The 23,194-nt window shown below is 40.4% G+C and overlaps 2 protein-coding genes across 7 annotated transcripts in view; one reads left to right on the top strand and one right to left on the bottom strand.

Annotated features, from left to right (window-relative positions):
* Positions 1-557: 557 nt before the first annotated feature.
* Positions 558-19,990, bottom strand: MFAP3 (microfibril associated protein 3). 2 transcript variants are annotated; one of them, XM_032851626.1, is made up of 3 exons: positions 19,947-19,990; positions 7,916-8,380; positions 558-4,924 (listed from the first exon to the last, which is right to left on the bottom strand). In XM_032851626.1, exons 2-3 carry the CDS (start codon positions 8,208-8,210, stop codon positions 4,131-4,133), a joined length of 1,089 nt encoding a protein of 362 aa, XP_032707517.1. In that variant the 5' UTR covers positions 8,211-8,380; positions 19,947-19,990; the 3' UTR covers positions 558-4,130. The 2 variants fall into 2 exon arrangements, with proteins under 2 accessions (XP_032707517.1, XP_032707516.1); XM_032851625.1 differs by lacking the exon at positions 19,947-19,990 and adding an exon at positions 18,521-18,615.
* Positions 19,991-20,010: 20 nt separating this feature from the next.
* The window catches only part of FAM114A2 (family with sequence similarity 114 member A2), a 35,115-nt gene continuing 31,931 nt past the window's right edge, over positions 20,011-23,194 (top strand). For 2 of the 5 annotated variants that reach the window (XM_032851624.1, XM_032851619.1), the window contains exon 1: positions 20,011-20,080. The gene's annotated coding sequence lies outside the window, so the exon portion shown is untranslated. Of the gene's footprint in view, positions 20,102-20,250; positions 20,366-20,574; positions 20,676-23,194 lie in introns of those variants that run through there. The other 3 variants (XM_032851620.1, XM_032851622.1, XM_032851621.1) reach the window with 3 other exon arrangements.

Here is a 23,194-nt window from a genome sequence, read left to right as displayed (position 1 = left end):
GTTGCTTTGTTGAAGGCCCATGTTAATTTTGTGAGGTAGGTATCATCACCTCCATTCTCAAGTCCAAAGAGGCCAAGTCACATTTATACACGGCTAGTGGTGGAATCGGGATTCCCAAGTCCAGTGATCTTTTGCCATAGGGACAAAGAAACTAGGTTTTCATTCTAAGAATGAAAGATCCGTGGTTTTTAGGTGATGAGTTGTAGCGTTACCTGTTCCCTTTGCCTGTCTCCTGAGTTCCTGTGCTTTTCCATCATCGCCCTTCACTCCCATGGCACTGCGGGCCTTTGCTCATACCACAGGTACCCCTCCTACATGCCAAATCTCATCAGACTTTATATACTAATTGTGTTTTCCAAAACATGTGCTAAGTCCTCTTTAGGCCTTTGCCAGGAATGCTCTACCTCAGAAGTGAAAACCTGATGCACTTGGGCCTGCTAACTGCCTCCTCATGGTAACTGTGGGCAAGACATCCATCTCAGTACGGCCCATAGCATCAAAAACATACAGATGCTCACTAAATATCTACAAAATAAAAATGCGCAGCCATGGAAGAATCCAAGTTGAATTCAAATTTACTCCTGTTTGAAATCGTTAACATAAAATTCCATCACACATAAAAATGAATATATACTCAGTAGAAGATTTCAGACAAATGAAATAATAGTCCACTGAACATTCGATAAATATATTCAAGCATGACTTTTTTTTAAAAGAAAGGACAAAATCATAATGAAAGTGTTCATTAGAATGGTGACCATTTAAATGTCACCTGAACCATACCAAATAACACTCACTTTTATGAAATGTGTTGAGAACCTAGGAGTTTGTGTATAAAGCTGAGCATTTTCAAAATTCCTGGGCTAGATAAGACAAGGTTGTGTTCTCTTACCGGTGACTCGGGAGATATCATATACTTGTGTTGTAAGTGCTGGTGTGTGGAGACAGGGCTAGCACCCATGACCGGCCGTGCTCTGGAAAACAAGCATGCCATGCTCCCATGCTATTCTGGGACCCGGGAGACAGAGTCTGATCTAGAGTAAAACTACATGCAGGGTGTGGAGAGAAATGCACCAAGGGGTTCACGAGGCTGGAGGACCAAACAGAAAGCAGCATGCTTTGACTTCAAAATGCATGTTAAGTGAGGCGAAGAAGCCAGGAACCTTCTCACAACTGTTCCAGATCAGCAACTTCTAAGGTATTTATACCGGGGTAGTTGGAAGAAACACAAATGCTCACTGGTCCTGAATCAAGAATTTAACTATCAGAACAGATGCGACTTTGAGGATAGGCTTATCAAACTACCTAAAACTCAAGTCAGGTATCAGCTCAAAAGATGCCTGTCCTGGTATCAGCTGGCAAGCAATCTATAAAAATGTTTACATATGTATTTTTGGTAAATTTATTTCACAAAGCCACCGTTTCATTTCATAAGGACAATAAGGCTCATTAAGTTACAATACAAAATTTATAAATGAGATGACAGGACTATTGAAACACATTTGCTGAGTAAAGGCATTTTTACTAACTATAAAATCCAGTGAAACAGAAGATTAATTACACCACGGTTATTGTCAAAAGACTTTTAGACTGTAGGTTAAGTTCAAAAGGTTAAGGATTTTATAAAAACGATAACATGAAACTATTAATTATATATGAAAAGTATTTGATTAGATACAGAAAATAATAATTGCGGTTTTCTTCCTCTTGGAAACTAGTTTCAGAAAGTAACACCATCTCCAATTAAATTTTGACTATTGTAATTCTTTATCAGTGGCACTATAAATTGGAAAATTCAAAATAATCCAGTTATTTTGGCCTCCAAATTAAGTCACCATTATGTTTCTGAAGTAATTCAACCAGGACACACTGGAGTAGCCTATAGTTACACAGTATCATGCAAGCTTAGATTTTTTTCATTAGTTCTTCTATTTTTCCTAAGTCTCATTTCCAAGAACTCTGACCTTTCAATATGTTTACCTAAGGTTCCAAACACTCATGTCCATTGTGAGAATGTGGGGTAAATCCATTTTCTTTAATGTGAGAAGCTACATTCTAAGAAATGACCCCGAACTCACTACACTGGGACAGGGTTGGAACTACTATCTAAAAAGATCTGAGGGATGGTCAGGGAACACACCTCAGATAAGAGATTTTTAGCATTTTTAATTTTTTAAGATAAACAGCCTGGGAAGGGAAAAAGTGTTCTGTAATCTAGGGTATGATGAAGAGCCCTTGCTCTCATAGCTAACCGTATGAAAACATTATTCCTCAAAGACACGCAGGTCTACGAGCCAAGGCAAGCTTTGGGTGAATGATTGGTAGCTTTTGTTTGGCTCTGGAGGTTTCCATGGAAACAGCCTGAGAGACAGAAAAGGCAGCATTATCATCTTTATCCATAATGCCATCTGATAAAACTGCACACTGATTCATTCATGCTCTCCAGAAGAGATGTATTACTTGAGATAAGCCTGGACAAAGGGAGGTGTGAGCTCTACCTGGTTACATTCTCTATTTCCTTGCCTTCCTCCATTTGAAACCTTAAATTATAATCCTCATAAAACCACTTCTGAGCATTTCCCTCAGGAACCTCTAGTTCAAGTAAGGCTTCAATAATCAGAAGCCAAATGAAGAAACGTTAAGCACCAAATGGAGCTCCACTGCCAACTTCTTAAAAATCATATGACACCAAGCTTCCTGTAGCTTAAGAAATTATTCTGAAGAATATTTACAATTCTATTATATATCAGGCCTCAGCCAGGCAAGAAATACTGTCTCAAGTGTTCATTATACATAGTTGAATCAGGTGGCATCATCCATAATTTTTCTCCCTCTTTATATCTAGAACATTTGTGTGTGAATATAAACCTATGTACTGGTACCTATCTCTATGCCTACATATTTAATATATTCATATATACCACACACCATTACCTAATCTCAGTTCAGGTTAGTGCTTTTAAGAAAGACCACAAAAGCAGCCCTAGCTCAGAATTCTGTATCTGAAGTACACAGAAATAAAAACCTTAACAACAAAATATAAACACAATAAACCAGTTAATGAGGCATGTAGCCTTTAGCACCATATTAACGATCAAGGAGGCCAAGAGTATTGACAGAAGTCTAAAGATGAACCCAGCTCTGAGTTTCCCCCCTGGAATGGGATCCCAAACACAGAAACCTCTTACGGAGTCCAGTACTTTCAAAAAGGGAAAGCCTGAGAAATTCTATTAACAGAAATGTCAAAAATCCACGATTTGCCAAAGATAGATATATGATTTGACATTGTTTCTTATTCTAGAAGCACTGAAGACATTATTCCTTAAGAACAAACTGCTCACTTTTGGAGATCAGTTGGGAAATCACTGCCAGTTCAATGAACTAAATGGTACTTCAGTAAGTTAAAAAGACATGATATATCCCCCAAAAGGACCAATTTACTCATGGAAAGTAGTTTATTAATGAGCAGTTAGCTCCCTGATTAACTGTGTAACAACACAGACACTGGTTACACTAAAGAGACCCACCCTAGCACATATAATTGCACACGCCACATGGCAAAACACCTGAAAATCACCCATACCTCTATGCACTATGGCATTGGTGTGGGAACCTAAATCACAAAATAAAGTCTCAGCTTGATCCTTTCCATAAAAAGGGACTTAAAGTCTAAGAAAGGGTTTACTTCAAGATATGCTGATGATTCTGGCGTTTAACGGGGACAGGTAAGAAGTTACAGGGCTAGAAATGACTTATCATCTAATGCAAATCCCTTATCTTACTCGTGGGAAAACTGAGGCCTCTGGGTAAGTGGCAGCCCTAACCACTGGAAGAACCATGACCAGAAGAGAAGCCATGGAACTGTTACTGTGGTACTTAGTTCATTATGTTTCTCTCTCAAGCGTCTTTAAATCTTAATGTATGTCATTTAATCAAGCTCGAGGAAAATGACTGAGAAATATCAGATATGAAAAACACTGAATTTTTACAAAGATTTTGGCAATAATTCACATTCTGATGTGCTTAATATTAATGAGGGGGAAACCCCAGTTATCTTTTGGTAAAGATGTTATTTCCTGCACGAAACAGGTTCCTTTTGTGAAAGCTCTTTTTGTAGGTACTGGCAGAGCTCACAACTGATGGCTTTCATATGTCCCATCTTTGGAGTAAGAGTTTGATTCAGCAGATCCTATGTCATCAGGTGGGCTGAAATGATTGCTGTCTTGAGAATCTGTATCAATACTTTTGGTTTCCGACTGAAGGTGGACAGAAACCTGAACTGCTATCTCCTGGCCTTGTTCATTCAGAGAACCATCATCCGAATCTCCTCCTGGTGAATTACTCCGGCCCATCTCTGGGTTAATGACATAGATGCCACCTTGAGCATTCAAGGCAGGTCTTTCTTTAATTCTTTCTCCCATGTCATCAGGGTCATCCATTCGCACAGCCTCAAACATCTCCTCAACGAAGGCCCGACAGTTTAGAATAAGGGGTGGGAGAGGGACGCTTCTTGCCAGTTCTTCAATATAACGGGCAAACTCCATGGTCTTAAACTGTGTAACTTTGGCGAGCTCCAGAGTCTTGGCTGAGGTGATGATGGGGATGCGCTTTGCAATCTCAAAGGCCTTCTGAAGCTTCTCAGCCCCTTCAGTCCTGAAGAATTCGTTGATAGCCTTCTCGGTCTTACGAAGATGGCTGCTCATCATGCAGAGTCGTGTGACATTCAAGATGAGGGTGATTGTAAAGGCAATCAGGCACACAATCATGTAGTAGACACTCATGTCTCCCGAGGTGAAGATAACACGCAGGGTGACAGAGTAGGAGGCACGAATTGGAGACGTGACGAAACATGTATAGAGCCCTCGGTCATCAAAGACTACACTGGTGATATTCAGGAAGTTATCAGAAACCAACCATTTTCCACCTGATAACCCAACAGAAATAAAAAAAATTACAGCATAAAGAATATTATTACTGAATAAGCCAACTGCCTTACCATAAATTTGCCACCTCTTCATGAGAGTACTTTACTCCAACTCATCTCTTAGGTTCTTCTACTTGTTTGCATCATGGAACAAAGGGCAGACTTTTATGTCCAGAGTAGGAATTTAAACAGTCTGGACATTAAAAGGAAATCTTCCTCTCTGACATGAACCGTAGCTACATTTCACGGCTAGACATAACAAGCTTTTCAGGGAGATAAGGTATGTCTATATGATGCTAAGTGACCAATCTTTAAAAAAAAAGTGTGTGTGTGTGTGTGTGTGTGTGTGTGTGTACACTACATCTCTAACCTATACATTTTCTTATCCTAGAAGGAAATGCCTTAGAAATACCAAACAACGGTTTTTTCTGGGGTAATGGGTTGAGTGATTTATGTTTTCTTATTTAACTGTATTTGTTTACTTTTGATAACAGAGACAAAAATTAAAAAAACAAAACAAAACAAACAACCCTACCAATTTAGTTGAATTTAGTTCAACTACTAACTGGTTCATCTGGCATGGGTTGCACATTTAATTTGTTTTGTTAGAAAAGGTTTGTTGATGTTATATTGATTTTCTGGCAAGAGGAACTAAAGCACAAGCCAAAAGGTATGTGTCACAAGTCAGGGCAAACAAGCTGCCCGGCAAAGAGAATAAAGTTGCCCTTAAGATGCCTAAAGGATCTGTTTTAAAACTAAGACATGCTGCCTGTCTTCCTTATACAAAGGTACCTGTACTCAGGGAACATGTACAGAAAGTATCTAAGAGTATGAAAAGCAAAGCCTACGCACCACCCACCTTGATTCAACACCCTTTAGTAACTTGGCTCTGCCCACGCAATTCTGTTTGTGGTCAATTCTCAGTATATCCTGTACTTTAACTACAAAAGTCATTCAAAGATGGGATGGACAAGCTAACCTGGGATATAGGCAGAGTCCCAATGACTAGAGGTGTTGTCCTGGAGGAGGCTGGGGGACTGCTTGCTAAGCACCACCTGAGTGCCTAATCTTAAGAAGCTGAAGTTAAGAAATCTTCAAGATCTCTTTCATCCCTGAGATTCTATGGTTCTGGATTATTTTAATGGTACACCCATGAGTAAGCATTCGGGATTATGTCCATTTTTACTGTCATCAAAATTTATCTGAATTCTATAGTTATATTTAAGAGCCATCTCTTCACTAATGTAAAAACAAAGAGGAAAATATATAGTTATGTAATATATTCATTATTCCACAAGCTTCTGTTCTATGAATTTGGAGCTATGGAAAGGCTTTCCTATGAATCCAAGGTATGAAGAAGTACATACACTCCATTCATCAACCACTGTACTACCACCGCAATGTAAACTCTCTAGCTTACTTGTTGCTAATAGCTCAAGATTTATGAAACTTATACTAGACTGACAGGCTCTTTAAACTCCTCTCACTGGAGATTCATAAAATTTAATGCAGTTTTCCAGAGCTGCTATTGAAAGCATCAATGATAGATGTTAGTGGTTTTCAAATTAAAGGCAAAAAGGAAGATGAAACTGCCATTCCACTTGGTTGGTCTCATCCTAACCAATGCTTTGTTGATGTGGTCAGTCTGTAATGATCACACCGACTGAATAATTCAAATCTCAGATGTGTTTGGTCAGGATCCTAGAGCCCAAAGGAAGTAAGAGTCGAGATCATTGAGTCCAAATGTGAAACCCCAAGTCACATTCAAAATATATATTCTGGGCACTACTCTAGAGATTCTGACTCAAAAGATCCATATTCTTAAGAATCTGATTAAAAATATTCTGTTCTAACAACTTAAACTCTTAAAACCCCTGGTGGCCAGTTAACTCAGTTTATACAAAGTTAAAACGTTTAGCATATACTTTAGAAGAAAACACCATCTGTCTCCTTTTCTGTTTTCCATTCTAATATGAATAACCAAATATGCTTTGTATTCCAAGAGGTTAGACTATCTTTCTAGCAAAAAGGGCAAGAAGGGCCTTTCCTGAAAGTGTAGCTTAGGAGTATACCAGAATTGAATCTTTATCCCATTGATTTTTCACGGTGATTTCTTTTTGAGGTATTTTAATACAAGTAGTCTTCAAAAATTTCTAGCAGAATATTAGTTATGGAAATAATGTTCTGATTAGGATGTGTTCACAGGTTCACAAACAGCAAAATCAAATAAAGGCCTGTCAAAAAGGAGACCTTGGTGCATTATTATGTCTGGATGATTTTTAAGACTGAGAGGCAACGGTATAAGAGAAGCTCTCCTGTTTTCAAGTTCATTAAGGTATAGCATAGAAAAAAAATTGTGCTGGAAGGGTTTACAGAGCTTCTTCTCAGTGCCCTTCTAATTCTCAGATGGACTTAAAGTTTTATGCACAGAGATAAAATATTTTAAAAACCATCCTGGGGAAAAACAAAACAAAACAAAACAAAACACACCACACCATCCTGGATTTCCTCTAAAATTTTTAGTGACTCATTTCCAAACAAAATTTTAAAATTTATGAGAAATTTACTTAAGTCTAGCCACAACCCTTCCTCCTGTATTCACAAAGGGCCATCACACTGTATTATTCACATTATAGTCTAGGTGAATGGGGTTGTGCAGTGCACACCCTGCACAGCTGTCAGCAGCAGTCCTGACGGAGTCTACCTTCAATGAAGAAGGAAACCAGCTCACCAGCAGAAGAGACAATAGCTTCCTGTCATCATGTGAACACCTTTTAAAGTTATAACTATTCTTTTTCTTTCTTCTTCTGGTTCAGTAATTATAATTATTTTGCTTTTTCTCATAGTTATAACATTCCAGGCTTTTCAAAAGTTTTAACCATCCTCTGGCACCTCATCATTGAGATTCCTTGTTGCATATGCCATCAAACCAAGGAGATAGAAGTAATAGGAAATGAGTAACCTTGATTAATTATACCCTGGCATAGTTACCTCTGCCTCTGCCATCCAGCTGCTGTCCTTTTGAGTTGTACCAATGGACATCTTCATAGTGGTTGACTGTGAGAAGACACTCGAGTGAAACACTAGTTCCCTCTTTGGCTATGATGACATCGTCCCCTGCGTGGGAACCTGCTGAGAGCTCAAAGCTTGGAGGAAAGGATGAATTGAAGGAACTATGATTTGTTCCCCGGGGGGCTATTTGGTTGAAGCTTACATCTTCCAAAACAAAAGCTGCTGGCACAGTAACACTCAACACTAAAGTGAACAGATAACAATGTGGCTTCATGGAAAAATGGGAGGAAATTTTGTTTAGGTTTGGAGAACTCAAAAGCTTGTATTCTATAACAGGAGCACGGTGGGTAATTTATTGCTTGATACTGGGAGTTTTCCAAAAAAGTGGGAGATTCAGGCGTATTCTGAAATCTTCAAGATTAAAATATGTGAGTGGAGACCAACCTAAAAGAAAGCCAGATATAAAGTTTAACCAACAAAGACTCATAATGGGGTGAAACTCTTATATTCTAGAAATGAATAGACGTGAAATTGATTAGAATAATTGGGGCTGACATCAGGGAGCAAAAGAGAAAGAACACCACCTAAAAATCTCACAAAGAGAAAGTAGAAAGAGCACTGAATTGGGAAACGGCAGACAGACCTAGATTCTCCCGGCTGTCCTACTAACAAGTTTTAAGACCTTGGCAAGTAGCATTCTCCCTTGGCCATTTTCTCATCTGTCAAATGAGAGACTAGATGAGACCTCTCTAAAGACTCTTCTAGTTCTGAAAGACTATGATTCTATTTTATTCTGACAAATCTTATGCAACAGGGATTCAATGAAGGCTAAAATATTTAGCTTAACGATCTTTTATTTCAACCTGCACCATTACCATCTGTTACTATATCAATAATGTAAATCAACTGATACATCATGATCATAACCACCGAGCTCAAAATTTGAGCAATCCAAGTACATAATATATTAGCTTTAAATAATGCAGGGATACTTAAGGTAGTTTTCTGTTTGTTTTATTATCAGAAAGAAAACTGCACTACTATATACACATAAACAGTTATTGACTTCTGAGGCTTTAGAACCCCCCTCTTGGGGAAGGCTGTTGGACAAAAGCATTTTCCTTTAACAGTTTCTTCAGTATCAAGAGACAAAATACAGTATTTTTAAGTTTGTGAGAACACCAAATTTTAGCTCAAAGTCTGCAAAATCAGCTCAGGGAGGAACTGACATCTTCTATGTCTAGTTGGTAGAAATGCAAATATAAACCACAGGGAAAGAGTGCCAGACAGATAAAATACCACGAACAAAGAACAAAATATCCCAGCATAAGAGTTTATGTGATTATGATCATCTTCCTGGTAATTTGATTCCTCTTTTAAATCAGTGACTCTCAAAGAAAAATTTCAACTTCTACTTCTGTAAAAGATAGGATGAAATGCCTAGCTTTATTTCCTATAATGGCCCAAAATAATTAGTTTTGGAAATGACTTGCCTTTGTACTTACATGAAGGCTGTTTGATCACAGAACGTAAAAAGCAGTGGATCATTGTATTTAGCCATTAAATCTCTCAAAGTCTGAATCACAGTAAGCTGTAAATGTCATTTAATTTTCATTAGCCCTTGAAAGGATGGTTGAATGATAATAATAATCTTCTTTATCTTGCTATATCTTTAAAATATAAGAATGGACTATTTAGAGTAAAACAAAAGACTTTAGACTTTGTTATACATAGTTGATTGAACACATGTGTTTATTTCCATTTCCTCCCCAAACCCAACTAAAATGACACTACAGTAAACAAAGAACTTGGGCATTGGAGGGGATTTCAGAAATGATCTAACTCATTCACTTTACAGTGACTTGCTCCTTTTAATTATACTGTATGTTAGTAGGGAATCCTGGCCTCTATTGGGCCAGAGTGGCAAGTGGAAACAATGGAAAGAAAACTTAGTAAATGACTGCCGTAAGCCAGGCACCATGCTTGGAGCTTGACACATGTAAGCTCCTAAGTTCTTTTTCAGTACAATATATATAGTTGGTGGACAAAACTTTTGTCCTTTATTCTAGACTGCTGCTTCCCAAGTGTGAGAGGACATGACTGTGCTGAAAAGTGCTCTAGGTCTTCCCTAGAATTTCGATAATGAGTTCCTGTAGCTGTATCCAAGTCAGCATTTTCCCAGTTTCATTCATTTCTTCTATTGGCATGATTTTTTTTTTTTTGCTTTTTATTAAGCCAACTCATTATTTTACTTTCATACATTTATTTCAAAAGGGAAGTCTATATTACATCTGTAAATATAAGTAACCGTACACAGAAATACGATGAAAACAAAGCAATGTCATTAACTGCTGTCTGCTAAAGGCTCTGAGCTGGGGGCCTCCTCTCTGTCAGGAAAACAAAAATAAAACAAATAAACCACCCACAACTCTACTTTATTCTAATATTACCTCATTTCTTTTTTTTTTTTTTTAAAGATTTTATTTATTTATTTGACAGAGATCACAAGCAGGCAGAGAGGCAGGCAGAGAGAGAGAGGAGGAAGCAGGCTCCCTGCTGAGCAGAGAGCCCGATGCGGGGCTCGATCCCAGGACCCTGGGACCATGACCTCAGCTGAAGGCAGAGGCTTTAACCCACTGAGCCACCCAGACACCCCATACTACCTCATTTCTTAACCTACCTATCTACCTTCTTCTTCCCTACCTATTCCACCACTGAGTCAAAACCACAGTTTTATTATTTCAATTCATTTCATTTCATTTCAGAGAGGGAGTGTGCACGTGAGCAGGGAAGGCACAGAGGGAGAGGGAGGAAGAATCTCAAGCAGGCTCCACACTCAGCTGGAAGCCCCACGCAGGGCTCAATCTTATGACCCTGAGATCATGACCTGAGCCGAAATCAAGACCTGGACGCTTGGGGCGCCTGGGTGGCTCAGTGGGTTAAAGCCTCTGCCTTGGGCTCAGGTCGTGATCCCGGGGTCCTGGGATTGAGCGCATGGGGTTCTCTGCTCAGCGGGGAGCCTGCTTGCCTTCCTCTCTCTGCCTGCCTCTCTGCCTCCTTGTGATCTCTGTCAAATAAATAAAAAAGACCTTAAAAAAAAAAAAAGACTTGGACGCTTAACTGACCGAGCCACCCAGGCACTCCAGAACAACAGTTTTAGACTAGCAGTTATGCGTTTTCATTTATACTACACTGAGCACTTTCTATCTGCCAACCTATTGTATGAGGACACTGTCTCTGCCTTCATGGAGCTACGTCTGGCAGAGGACACAGACACTAACTAAAAACACATGCAACATACGGTAACTGCTGCCCGAAGTGAAGTACAGGACGCTACGGTAGTGCTGAATGTCAGGAGCAGCCTGAGCCACAGATACAGCTGCCCCGAGAAAGTGAAGCTGCAACAGTACTTGAGGGATAAATAGGAATCGAGAACGGAAGAGAAGTGTCCTAGTAAGGGAACAGAGGAAAAAGCAGAGGGATCACTGGTTAGGAGGTGTTCAGGGAAAAAAAGCTACAAGTCTGGTAATGAGAAGGGGGGGCCAGAGCGCTGGGTCTGATTCCTGATCTGGAGGGGAGCAGTCTGGGCCAACAGCACATCTGGAGGTGGACTTCAGAAGTGGAGTGGGAGGCAGAGGTGAGTGAAGGAGATAGCTGTGCAACAACAAGAGGTCAAAGAATGTGGAGGCTCAAGGGTCGGAACGGGAACGCCCACCAAGATCAAGGCAGCTAGAGGAGAAGACACTGGAAATGGAAAAAAAATGGACTTTCTCTCCCTGCTGAGATGCAGGAGCTTTGGAAGAGTAAACAGCCTCCATATGAGAGGGCTGTGGGGCAAGTGGGGTCCTGGCAATGTTGCTGCTGTGTGGAATTCCTTCGTGCAGCTTCCCCGAGTCTCCTCTCAAGTCCTGGCTCTCCCTCCCACGCGGTCCAGAGGATACCTGGATGCTGGCTGGCTTTGCCCCACACTGCCGGTAGCTGTCACCATTACACTACTCACCGGCTCCGGGATGTGCTGCTCCATACTGCTCGGAGGTCCACCCCATCTCACCTAGGAGTTCCTAAAGCATAGGGGCTATATTTTTTCTTGCTATACTTCAAAACTAGCACATGTTCAATAAATACCTACTCATGGAAATTCATTTAAATTTGATAAAGCATGTGATATACCTTTGTAAAGTGAAGAATGTTATGCAGTAGGGATTGTAATTATTCAAACTGACATGCATTTACTAGTGCTTATTATATTGGGACAGCCAATGCTAACAATCTCCGGAGAACTTTAGAGGCATAATGCCTAAAGGCAGTCCTTGAGTCAACCCCAACTCCCAAAATCTTTTTTTTTTTTTAAAGATTTTATTCATTTATTTGAGAGAGAGAGAGAGAGGGAGAGCATGAGAGGAGAGAGGTCAGTGGGAGAAGCAGACTCCCTGCCAAGCAGGGAGCCTGATGTGGGACTTGATCCCAGGACTCCAGGATCATGATCTGAGCTGAAGGCAGTCGCTTAACCAACTGAGCCACTCAGGTGCCCCCAACTCCCAAAATCTTGATTCACCATCTTGTCCTAGAAGATAATAGTGGGGATAAATGATTACCAAGCCCAGGCTGACTACCAATATCCAGGGAGCTTGTTAAAAATATACATTCCTGTGATCCACACTAGCCCTAGTGAATAAGAATCTCTGGACTTGGACTTTGGAATTTATGGTGTTAATTAGCTCCTTGGATGATTCTGAGGCCGAGGGTCCATGGATTGGCACCCAGAGACTACGACTATCTATATTTCCTTATTTCCTCTCCAATAGCACTGCAGACTGTCTGAACACTTCCAAGAAGAGAGAACTATCAGTCACATTCCATTCTGGACTTAGATTACTCTGGATCAGGGGAATTGTAGGCCTCTGAGAAAGGCAGGGTAGCAGAGAAGTTCAAGGTACAATCCTTAGAGCCAGATTTCCTGGATTTGAATCTGATGGACTTTAATCAGCCTTGCAACTTTTATAAATGACTTAATCTTCCTGTGCCTCAGTCCCCTCATCTTTAAAATAGGGCAAATAATAGTGCCTGTTCTATAGGACTGTTGTGAGGTTTGAAGGAAACTGTATAAAACACAGGGTCTGGCAGTAGTAATCACTGAATAACCTTTACTTACTATTGTTGATTGTCCTTTTGGACACTCTAAAAATCTACATCTGACAATAAAACCATTATTTAAGATAAACAGAACACCTCTACTCAGAATACTATGCAACCATTTAAAAATCTTCGAGGGGAGAAATTATTAATTTCAATCTGTAATTTTAAATTTCACATTTTTCTTTTGCTCATTGCAAATAATTAATAATATGGATCAAACAGGCACTGTAAACTGAAGTAGGGAGTCCAACCATGATATATTACATTGTGTGTGTGAATTCTGAATTCATGGTAAATAATCTTTGTTGTGATGTGCCTAACTTACCTTTCCCTTTTCTGAGATCTACCTCTATGTTCTGGGGCCCAGGAGGAAGTCAACCTTTTGCCAACTAAACTGATCAGAAGCTTTGATATTGGAATTTGGATTTGTGACACAGTGGGTTAGGGCCATTTGAGAAAGAGAAGGAGCTGAGGCAGTCAGGTTCGGGCCACATATAAAGAGAAGCAGAGACACAGGACCACAGGGATGCAGAAGGGAAAGAGATGGTGAAAAGAAGAGAGGGGAATGGAAAGTAGAAGGAGGGAGTGGGAGGGGAGCAGAGGGGAGGAGAAAGAGACTCACTAAAGTGCTGCTCTGGTTCTTCATAGAATTCTACTTCCTCCCCCCAATATGACTTTTTTTTTTTTTAAAGAAATAAAGATCTTTATACAATTTCATTAAAAATTAAAACCACAAAAATTAAGACAATGTAAAAACAAGAAAGGAAATGGAAAAATGGTTAGGTAGGAGAAAAAAGATTAGGTTTGCAAAAGTGACTGAATTGTGGCGGTGACTACCAGGCAATCCTCATCATTGGATTTCCACTTCCTCTCCTCCTGACGTACCAGAGTGCAGTGCACAAACTACCCAAGGGGTCAAGGTTTGCTGTTCCTATTCTGTAGGGACACAACCATTTGCCTCTACTAGAAGTTTAAAGGAGCCTACAAGACAGGGTTTAGAAAAATACTTTGAATACTTTTAAACTGCTCTTAGGTCAAAGGTGGCAGAAGTAGCCTGGTACACTGATTTTATGCCAGAAGGACAACAGGTCCTATATCCTCCAGTCAATAAAAGGAAGGCTCAGCCTGGGCACTTTGTACTCATATCATGGGCATCCCAAACACAAAAGACTTCTAGTCTGAGCTCCTAAAACACATCCAATCCAGGTAAACAACTGGGAGAGAAAACAGTGGTGAAGGTATGGGTCCGAGAAGGTGACAAAATGACAGAAAACAGAGTGAAGGAACAAATCACCCTTGGAATCAGAATAGGTCTTCCTATTCTTCCTAAATTTCCTTGTGTCAGAATCAGTTTGTTACTTTCAACAAAAATTACATTGACTATATCCATTCTGTTCAGGCTGGTGTAATAATTTCCAAACAGCTCAGCTAAATCAGGGGCCCATCATGCTGAAGATGAAGTAATGGGTGCTGCCAGGGATGCCCAGGGTATTAGGATACTATTTCATACCTCAGGAATTTACACACTAGTTTTGGGGCTTTCCATAATAGTATCATGCCTCCTAATTTTTTTTTTTTTTAAAGTAGGCTCCATGTTCAATGTGGAGCTTGAACTCACGACCCTGGGATCAACAGCTGTGAGCTCTACTGACTGAGACAGCTATTTCTTAATGCTGCAGCTGACATCTGAGGCTAAAAGGAAAGAGTTCAAAAAGGAAAATCAAAGTGCCACCTTATAAACAGTTAAAAAGGGCTATGCTAAACTTGTGCGTGAAGTTACTTGGTAGAATGTTTTATTACCTTTCTTCAGCATTAATAAGAATAACAGAAAAGTGATATTCAAATTTAATCCAACTCCTTTTTCATCTTTTAGATACAATAAAACACAAGCTCTTCTAGGATCATGAATAATCAGAAATGTAGATGATTTTACCCGATAGAACCATTCTAAATATTGGCTATATCATAAGAAAAATAAAGAATGAAACAAAGAACAAAGAAAAGCCCCTAAGCTGTCATCCCTAACAGATTGCCTTGTTGCTGTTCCTGCCAACTTTAGAGAGAAGAAATATTTCCATTCGGCTCCAATTCTCAACAGAAGTAAATAAGGAAGTAATGTAGCTGATTTCCGTGCTCATGGCTCAATGTTAAGTTGGTTGAGGAAACTGCTGTTTGCAGAAATAGTTCTGGGATAATACAAAGTGGGGAAAAACACGGATACCCAGATGGTACTGGTTTCAAGTATACTGGATATTAATGCTTTATTCCCCATAATTAAATGTGTTCTAGGTTGTATTACAGCTCATCTACTTTTCTCTGCCTGCACTGTTATACTTGGAAAATGGAGAAGATCCCTCATGGCTGGCACACAAATGGACCAAAGTGGCACTCCAAGTTGGCAAGGGGGAGAAAAAGCAAATGAAGAGCGGATTGTTACTACTCCTCCATTCTTTGCAAAGAACAAACATAAAACTCTTCTGGTTATACTCAAGCATTATTATAGAGATCTGAACCATAAAAAGGTTAGTAATACCCCAAAAGACATCACTATTTTGAGGATCATTTTCTGAAAAGTTCCTAATTAAAACAGCCCTTACGCTCTCAGTAGTATCTTAGAACCATCACACACTTCATAGCTGGCATTTGGGCGCTGAGCTCAAACTTCAACATATTTTCTGAAAAACACCTTTTTCTGTATTTACCGGAGCTTTGTTTTAAACTCAGGATCATTTCCTATAACTGTGACTTATACCCTTTTGCCATAAGCATTTACTGAAGCTACTGAATGCAAATGATAAAAATACCTACTTGATATAGGATGTAATGGGTCTAGATTTATGATCTCCTTACCCACTTTTTTTCCCTCTATAGTCTAAAAAATTAAACTCAGTATAACTAAAACAGAACGTCTCATTCTCACCTTCAGATTTATTTGTCTAGTATATACATATCTTGGATGATAGCCACACAATTCAGTTCCTTAGTTTTGCAAGATCAAAGTTACAAGATCATCAAGGCTTCTTGGTCAGGAGCATGGAATGAAGTGCCTGATCCTATTCCTGGATGAAGCCGTGGGCTTATGAGGCCTTAGTTTTCACATCTACTGAATAAGGTTATTAGCAAGAATGACCTCATAGGCTAGTTACAAGCATTAGATGAACTAATGTGGGTACATTATAAATACATGCTATTGTTATTATTATTCTACTTCCTAGATGCTTTTCAATTAAATCATACTGTGTCCCCACCCTAGTCACAGTCCTTTTACCTTACCTGGGCACCACACTATTCTTCTAATTTCTAAATGGGTCTCACCAACTCCAACTATAGCCCAAACCACTCCTCTAAGAACTGGTCCTAAACACAAATCCAAGAAAGTCATTATGATTAAAGATCTATTGATTTTCCACTGCCCAAGAGATAAGCTTCAAATTTTGGTCAGGCATCATAATTTCCAGGAAGATTCAACTGGTAGAACAGAAATGGCCGGAGGAAGCCCAGCGGTGTCTGTGTGCAGAATAATTGCTTGTTGAATTGAAGGAATGAATCGATCTAGAAGCTTAGTCTTCAGTTACACCTGTCACCAATTAGCTATAATCCGTTTCTTCATCTAGAGGCTGATTATCATTATCGTTCCCTTCTTTGCTTAAATCTTACAATCTTTCCAGTTTTCTGTCATGGCTCAAAGCCTTAACTACACTTGTTTTACTGTAATCTCTCCAAATGACTTTTTACTTTAAAGTTCTGGTTCTAATTGTCCCTTTTGTTGGAAACTTCCTGCTCCTCCCCACAAATCTTCCTGTGGAAATTCCACCCTCTCTAGAGTATCGAACTCAAATTTCACTTTATTCAAGAAGCCCTCTCAACCTTTATCCTCTTCATTTTGGATGAATTTCTTTTGCTCTGTTAGTTGCCTAGCACAATGAGAGTACTCAATTGTTAAGACTTACCGGTTTCTCTCTTCTATTAGTTATCCATTTGTCCAAAAGACTGTAAGCTTACAGATTAGAGTCTAAAAACTTTCTCAGTCTTTGGCATAGGACTGGATTAAACGATCTGAATTCAGATGCTCATCAACCTGGCCATTAGAAAGGTACTTGCCACAAACTTCTTGCTGACTTTCCAGAGTCTCAGTCTCTGGAAAGTGTTAATGGAAACTTTTGAAGATATGGAAATATAGCTTTTATGTATAAAATTTTAGTGGGGAAAACACTCTGAATATGACCTTTAACTGGCTTTCTCAAATCGCAATTTTTGAAAACATATCAAATTAAACTGTGGTGCTTGTTAAAGATGAATGTTTCTTGGTCCCACACAGGCTTACTGATGTGGCATCTCTAAGGGCAAGGCCTGGGCATTGGCTTTTTAATGTGCATATAGTTTTAATGACTTACAAATCAAGCCCGTATTTCCTTCGATTGTCCTAACAATATTGCAATCCAGTGATTCTCAAAGTGTGGTACAGAGGCCCCTGAGGTCTTTGAGACTTTTTCAAAATGATTTTCATAATAATACCAGAATCTTATTTTCCTTTACACTCTCATTCTCACACAATGTGGTGCAATCTTCCAGATGCTATGTGATGAGTGCTATCACAAGAGAATGAACGCAGGAGATATGAGAATCTAGTTATCTTCTATTAAACCAGATATTAAAAAGACTTATAAAAATGTCATTCTTTATCTTTTTTATTTTTTGGAGAGGGAGAGGGGGATGGGGAGAGAAAGAGAAAAAGAAAAAGTTGGGGGGGCGTGGTTGAGGAAGGGCAGAAGGAAATGGAGAGAATCTTAAGCTGACTCCATTCTCAGCACCAAGCCTGATGTGGGCTGAGATCATGACCTGAGCTGAAATCAAGAGTCAGACTCTTAACTGACTGAGCCATGCATGTGCCCCAAACAATGCCATTCTTAATGATTTCTTTTGTTTTGTTTAGGAAAATATTCTTCATAGAAATGCTACCCATGTTAACACGTAATGAACTTATTATCATATGTAAATTTTTGAAAGTTGTTTTGATCCCTAAAATGGTAAACACTGATAGATATAAGTCACACGCACTAACTCCCTGGTGTTCTCAGTACGTTTCAAAAGGGTAATGAGATCCTGAGACCAAAATGTTTGAAAACTGCTGCTATAATTATTATCAACAGCATTTTAAATGTAAGATTAAGACACAGTTAAGTGACTTACCAGAGATTCCATATTTAAGCCCCAAATTGCATTTCCATTACCACAGAATACCAGAGGAAACTACCTATTTTATATTTATACATTTTTTTTTTTTGAATAGGCATTTTTAACAAGCTACCAGATGACAGTGATGCCCTTAAGTGTGGAGAAGCACCATGAAAAGCAAAGGAAACTATCTGAAGGGTTTTAGGAAGTGACAATTATTACATATGAACATTGAGAAGATAATCCTGAAGACAACAGATGGAGTTGGCATACCTGGGTTCTTAAAATACCAAATCCCTGGGCACCAGTGTGGCTCAGTCATTAGGCGTCTGCCTTCTGCTCAGGTGGTGGTCCTGGGGTCCTGTAATTGAGCCGCTCTGCTGGGCGGGAACCCTGCTTCTCCCTCTCCCACACTTCCTGGTTGTATTCCTTCTCCCGATGTCTCCCTTCACTTCTCTGGGACTTAGTTTTTCACATCTGTACAGTGAAGGTATCTCTAATGTCTCTTTCTGGCTTTCAGTCTGGGTTTCATGCATTCTCATTGCTCAAAGACAACTTAAGAGATGCATCTTTCTGATGGTCAGTTTTAATCTTAAAATCATAAATAAGAGCACACCACTCTTCCCCATAGAAACCTTCAGTGGTTTCCCATTGTTCTCCAAATAGAAGTCCAGCTCCTTGTCCTGCTCATAGACACTGTAAGATTTGGCCCATTTAAGCCTCTGGCCTCATCCTCCTTCCTCTTTTTGCACCAATAATAGTGGCTTTTTTTCTTTCCCTTGACCTTGCTAAGTTTCTTACCACTGTTAAGGCCTGGTTATTCCTTCTGCCTGGAATGCTCTCCTCAAGATTTTCCTAAGGATTAGTCCCTCACTTTGTTCCATTACTTTATGCTGTTTAATTTTCTTTAAAGTACTCACTAACATCCCCCCCCACTGCTATTTTGTTTATTGTTTCTTATTTTTTTTTAAAGATTTTATTTATTTATTTGATAGACAGAGATCACAAGTAGGCAGAGAGGCAGGCAGAGAGAGAGAGGAAGGGAAGCAAGCTCCCTACTGAGCAGAGAGCCGATGTGGGGCTCGATCCCAGGACCCTGGGATCATGACCTGAGCCGAAGGCAGAGGCTTTAACCCACTGAGCCACCCAGGCGCCCCTCTTCTTATTTTTTAAAAAAGGTTTTATTTATTTGTCAGAAAGAGAGCGAGAGAATGAGCGAGCACTAGCAGGGGGGAAGGGGCAGAGAGAGAGGGAGAAGCAGGCTCCCCGCTGAGCAGGGAGCCCAATGTGGGGCTGCATCCCCACACACTGGGATCATGACCTGAGCCCAAGGCACAGGCTTAACCGACTGAGCCACTCAGGCCAACCCCGCCCCCTCCCCCGCCAAGCTACTATTTCAGATAATAGTGTTTGCTTGTTGATTTGTTTACAGTCTGCCGCGACCCAGAATGTCAAGCACCTGGGAGCAGGGCCAGGGGCGGCTTGTAAGCCGGTGTGTCCCGGGCCCCCAGGGGAATGCCTAGCAAGTAGCCGATTCTCAGGAAACCGACGATGGGTGAATTGCAGCTCAAGCCTGGCCTTCTGAAAGGACTGGGGGTAACCTAGCTCCCTTCACGTTGGCCCCCGACCCATCGGCTCAAACTCATGTCTTGGCACCCCGAGTACCTTCTCGCACGACCCCAACAGAATCCTCACTTACCAGACTGGCAGCTCAGTTCCTTCTGGCCCGAGGGGTGGCTTGACCCGGAAGTGCGCTCGAGTAGGCGGGACCGCCTCGCACTGAAGGAGTACTTCCGGGGCATTAGGAGCGGCTTCTCGGCGACTGTGGCGGCGGTGAGGGTGGCGGTGGGCTAGGTGCGGGGCTTTCTGGGAGGAGGCTGGCGGGGTGCGGGGGCTCGGAACTCGGGGCCGGCGGGTCCAGGAGGCTGGGGAGGGGGAGGAGGTGGTCTAGGGCTGGGCGGCCGACACTTCCCGACCGGACGTGGAGGCTTTAAAGCGCTTTGGTTATTGAAGCGCTACGTTTGTGTGAGGAATTCTAGTTGTCAGCGTCGGAGAAGTTGGGAGCTCTTCCTGACCTCTGAAGTCCCGTTTGAGACCTGGTCTTGTATGTGGAAAGAAGTGAGAGCGCCTACAGACAGCCGTATTAATAACGACAGTAATGACACGACCACCTCCTCCGTCCTAAAGCCCTTGTTACCTCTGTGAGGCTGTACCAGCCTCCGTTCCAAGCCCCTCGCGTACCTCAGGTGGTGGAATCCTTGTAGGAACCCTACCAGGCGGGCTTGCTACCCCCTGTTACAGTTGAGGAAACGGAGAAGCAGCTAGGTGAACCGACTTCCTCGCAGTTAGGGCCGTCAGGAAAAGTTGGAAGAAAGTCCAATTCCGGAGCCCGTGTTCTTCGCTGCTAAACTAAACCCCCTGCATTTTGGTAACTGTGTGGCTGGAAGTTCCCAAGGAAAATGGGGGGGGGGAGGTATATGTACATATAATATATGTACATATAAATGTGTGCGTTTTTATTTTTAAGAAACAGGACTCAGCCGTTCAATTTTACTTGTGTCAGTTCCTGGAGTCTTTCCACTCCAATTATGAAAATAACATATACTCACTACAGGATACTTGGAAAACTTCCAAAAACCTTAAATACTGCGATTCCGTATACCTGAAATTTATTCCTTTTTTGTTGTTGTTGTTGCTTTTCCTGTTAGAGTTATGAATCCGTTGAGAACAGGGATAGCAGCCATTATAATAATGAAAGTGACGGTAATGATAATAGGAACAGCCACCACCTTTCCACCTACCCAAATGTCTAGCGCATTCTAGATGCTTATTAAATCTTTGGTGCACAAATGAAGGAATAGACTCAGTGTTTAATATTTTGGAATATGTCCTTCCAGTCTTTTATAAAATCATATGAATTATTTATGGAATATGTATATTATACATATTATATAGTAGTCGCCCCTTATTTACGGGTGGTATGTTCCAAGATGTGAGATGATAAAATGCCTATGTGGTGAGATGAGGTGAGATGAGGTGAATGATATAGACACTGTGATGTAGCATTAGGCTGCTATTGACCTTCTGACAACACCTCAGAAAGAGGATCATTTGTTTCCAGACTGTGGATGACCGCAGGTACCTGAAACCTTAGATAAGGGGGACTGCTGTATATAGTATACTACTTATAAAATATATATTATTATGTGTTGTAATTTGGGAAGAGCATATAAAGAAAGTGAAATGATAGTGTAAAAAAATACATATTTATTTAGCCACACAAAACATTGATTGAACTTTACGCAAGAACTGTGTAGTCTTTTCTCTTAGGTTCTTGGAGTAAATGGGGCAGAAATTGTCATAAATTTATCTTTAATCTCCAAAACTTGGTACATAGTAGGTATTCAAAAAATGTTTGCAAATGAATGAATATTTCAGAGTTGGTGTGTATGTGTGTGGGTAGTTTCATCTGAAATTTTTTTCTCTGTGTTTTGGTAATGTATAATGTACATATGTCATATACCCTTATGATCTAGGCTCCGTGGTACTGTGTAAATCTATCTTTCTAGGCTTATGAAAGATAGATTTACACAGTACCACGGAGCCTAGATCATCTTTTCATCATTCTTCCTGTATATTAACTACTGTTATTTGTCGATATTCCATGTCTATCCATTCCATTCACACTTCTTTCCATGTGTCGTTTCCACACTTTTGAATTTTCTCATTGGCACCTTCACCTGTCAAAATCCCAAGTGCCCTTCAAGGCAGGTGTTGCAAGCTCACATGTATACTTGGGCTAATCAGGTAACAAATGAGCCAAGTAGGTTTAGGTGGAGATTACAGAGAACTAGAGAACATTATCCTGTCTAAAAAGGCCCAGCAACTCTTTGGTTTGAGCTGATTATTACCATGTTAAAAGTGGGCCCAGTGTTACCAGATAGTTCAACTTTACTAGAGAAGTTGAAAATCTGTATTTATGTATGAAGTCTGATTTTTAAAATTTTTTATTTTTAGGATTTTATTTATTTGAGAGAGAGACAGAGAGAGAAAGCATGAGTGGAGAGAGGGGTAGAGGGAGAAGGAGAAGCAGACTTTCCACGGAGCAGGGAGCCAGATGCCGTGCTTGATCCCAGGACCCTGAGATCATGACCTGAGCCGAAGGCAGTTGCTCAACCGACTGAGCCACCCAGTCGCCCCTGAAGTCTGATTTTTAAATGTTAGCAAATAATATAAAAGTTTGAACACTGCGCAGGCCAAATAACATTTAAAGCCTGGATTTAGCAGTCACGTTCTCAGTTTATGGCCATTATTTTTTGCTCTTTCAGATACTTTGTGCATGAATCATATTCTCTGATTCCAGCAGACTTCTTCTTCTCTGTTCTTTTAGCATTTTATATATACCTCACTTATAATGCTGTTTCCAAGGTGCTTTTGTTTTTGTTTTGTTTTGTTTTGAGAGGGAGAGAAGGAGGGGGAGAGGCAGAGGCAGGGGTGGGAGAGAGAGAATCCTAAGCAGGTTCCATACTCAGTCTGAGTCTGACTCAGTCTGACGCGGGGCTTGCTCTCACAACCCTGAGATATGACCTGAGTGGACATCAAGAGTCAGATGCTTAACTGACTGAGCTACCTCAGTGCACCTGTTGAGCTGCCTTAGTTCCTTTTTTTTTTTTTGAGCTGCCTTAGTTCTTAATATGTCTTTCTCTTCTGTACACTGGAAACATTTGATATATTGGGATAAAATACATGCTTACGTATACCTGAGTCTTTGGTATATATGCATTTATTTCTCCTTTGGTTATCTTTATTTCTTCTCTACTTGGTTATTTTAGAAACTAGCATCTGCTTCTTGTAAAAACACCAGTGATATCTTGGCTTTAATTGCTAAAGAGCTGTACTTATGGAAGGGACTGAATTGGTTAGCATTGCTACTCAAAAGCTGGTTTG

This window comes from Lontra canadensis, unplaced genomic scaffold, assembly GCF_010015895.1.
Source record: "Lontra canadensis isolate GAN:19392208 unplaced genomic scaffold, GSC_riverotter_1.0 scaffold5, whole genome shotgun sequence".
NCBI lineage: Eukaryota > Metazoa > Chordata > Mammalia > Carnivora > Mustelidae > Lontra > Lontra canadensis.
This window is presented reverse-complemented; position numbering and strand designations above follow the sequence as displayed.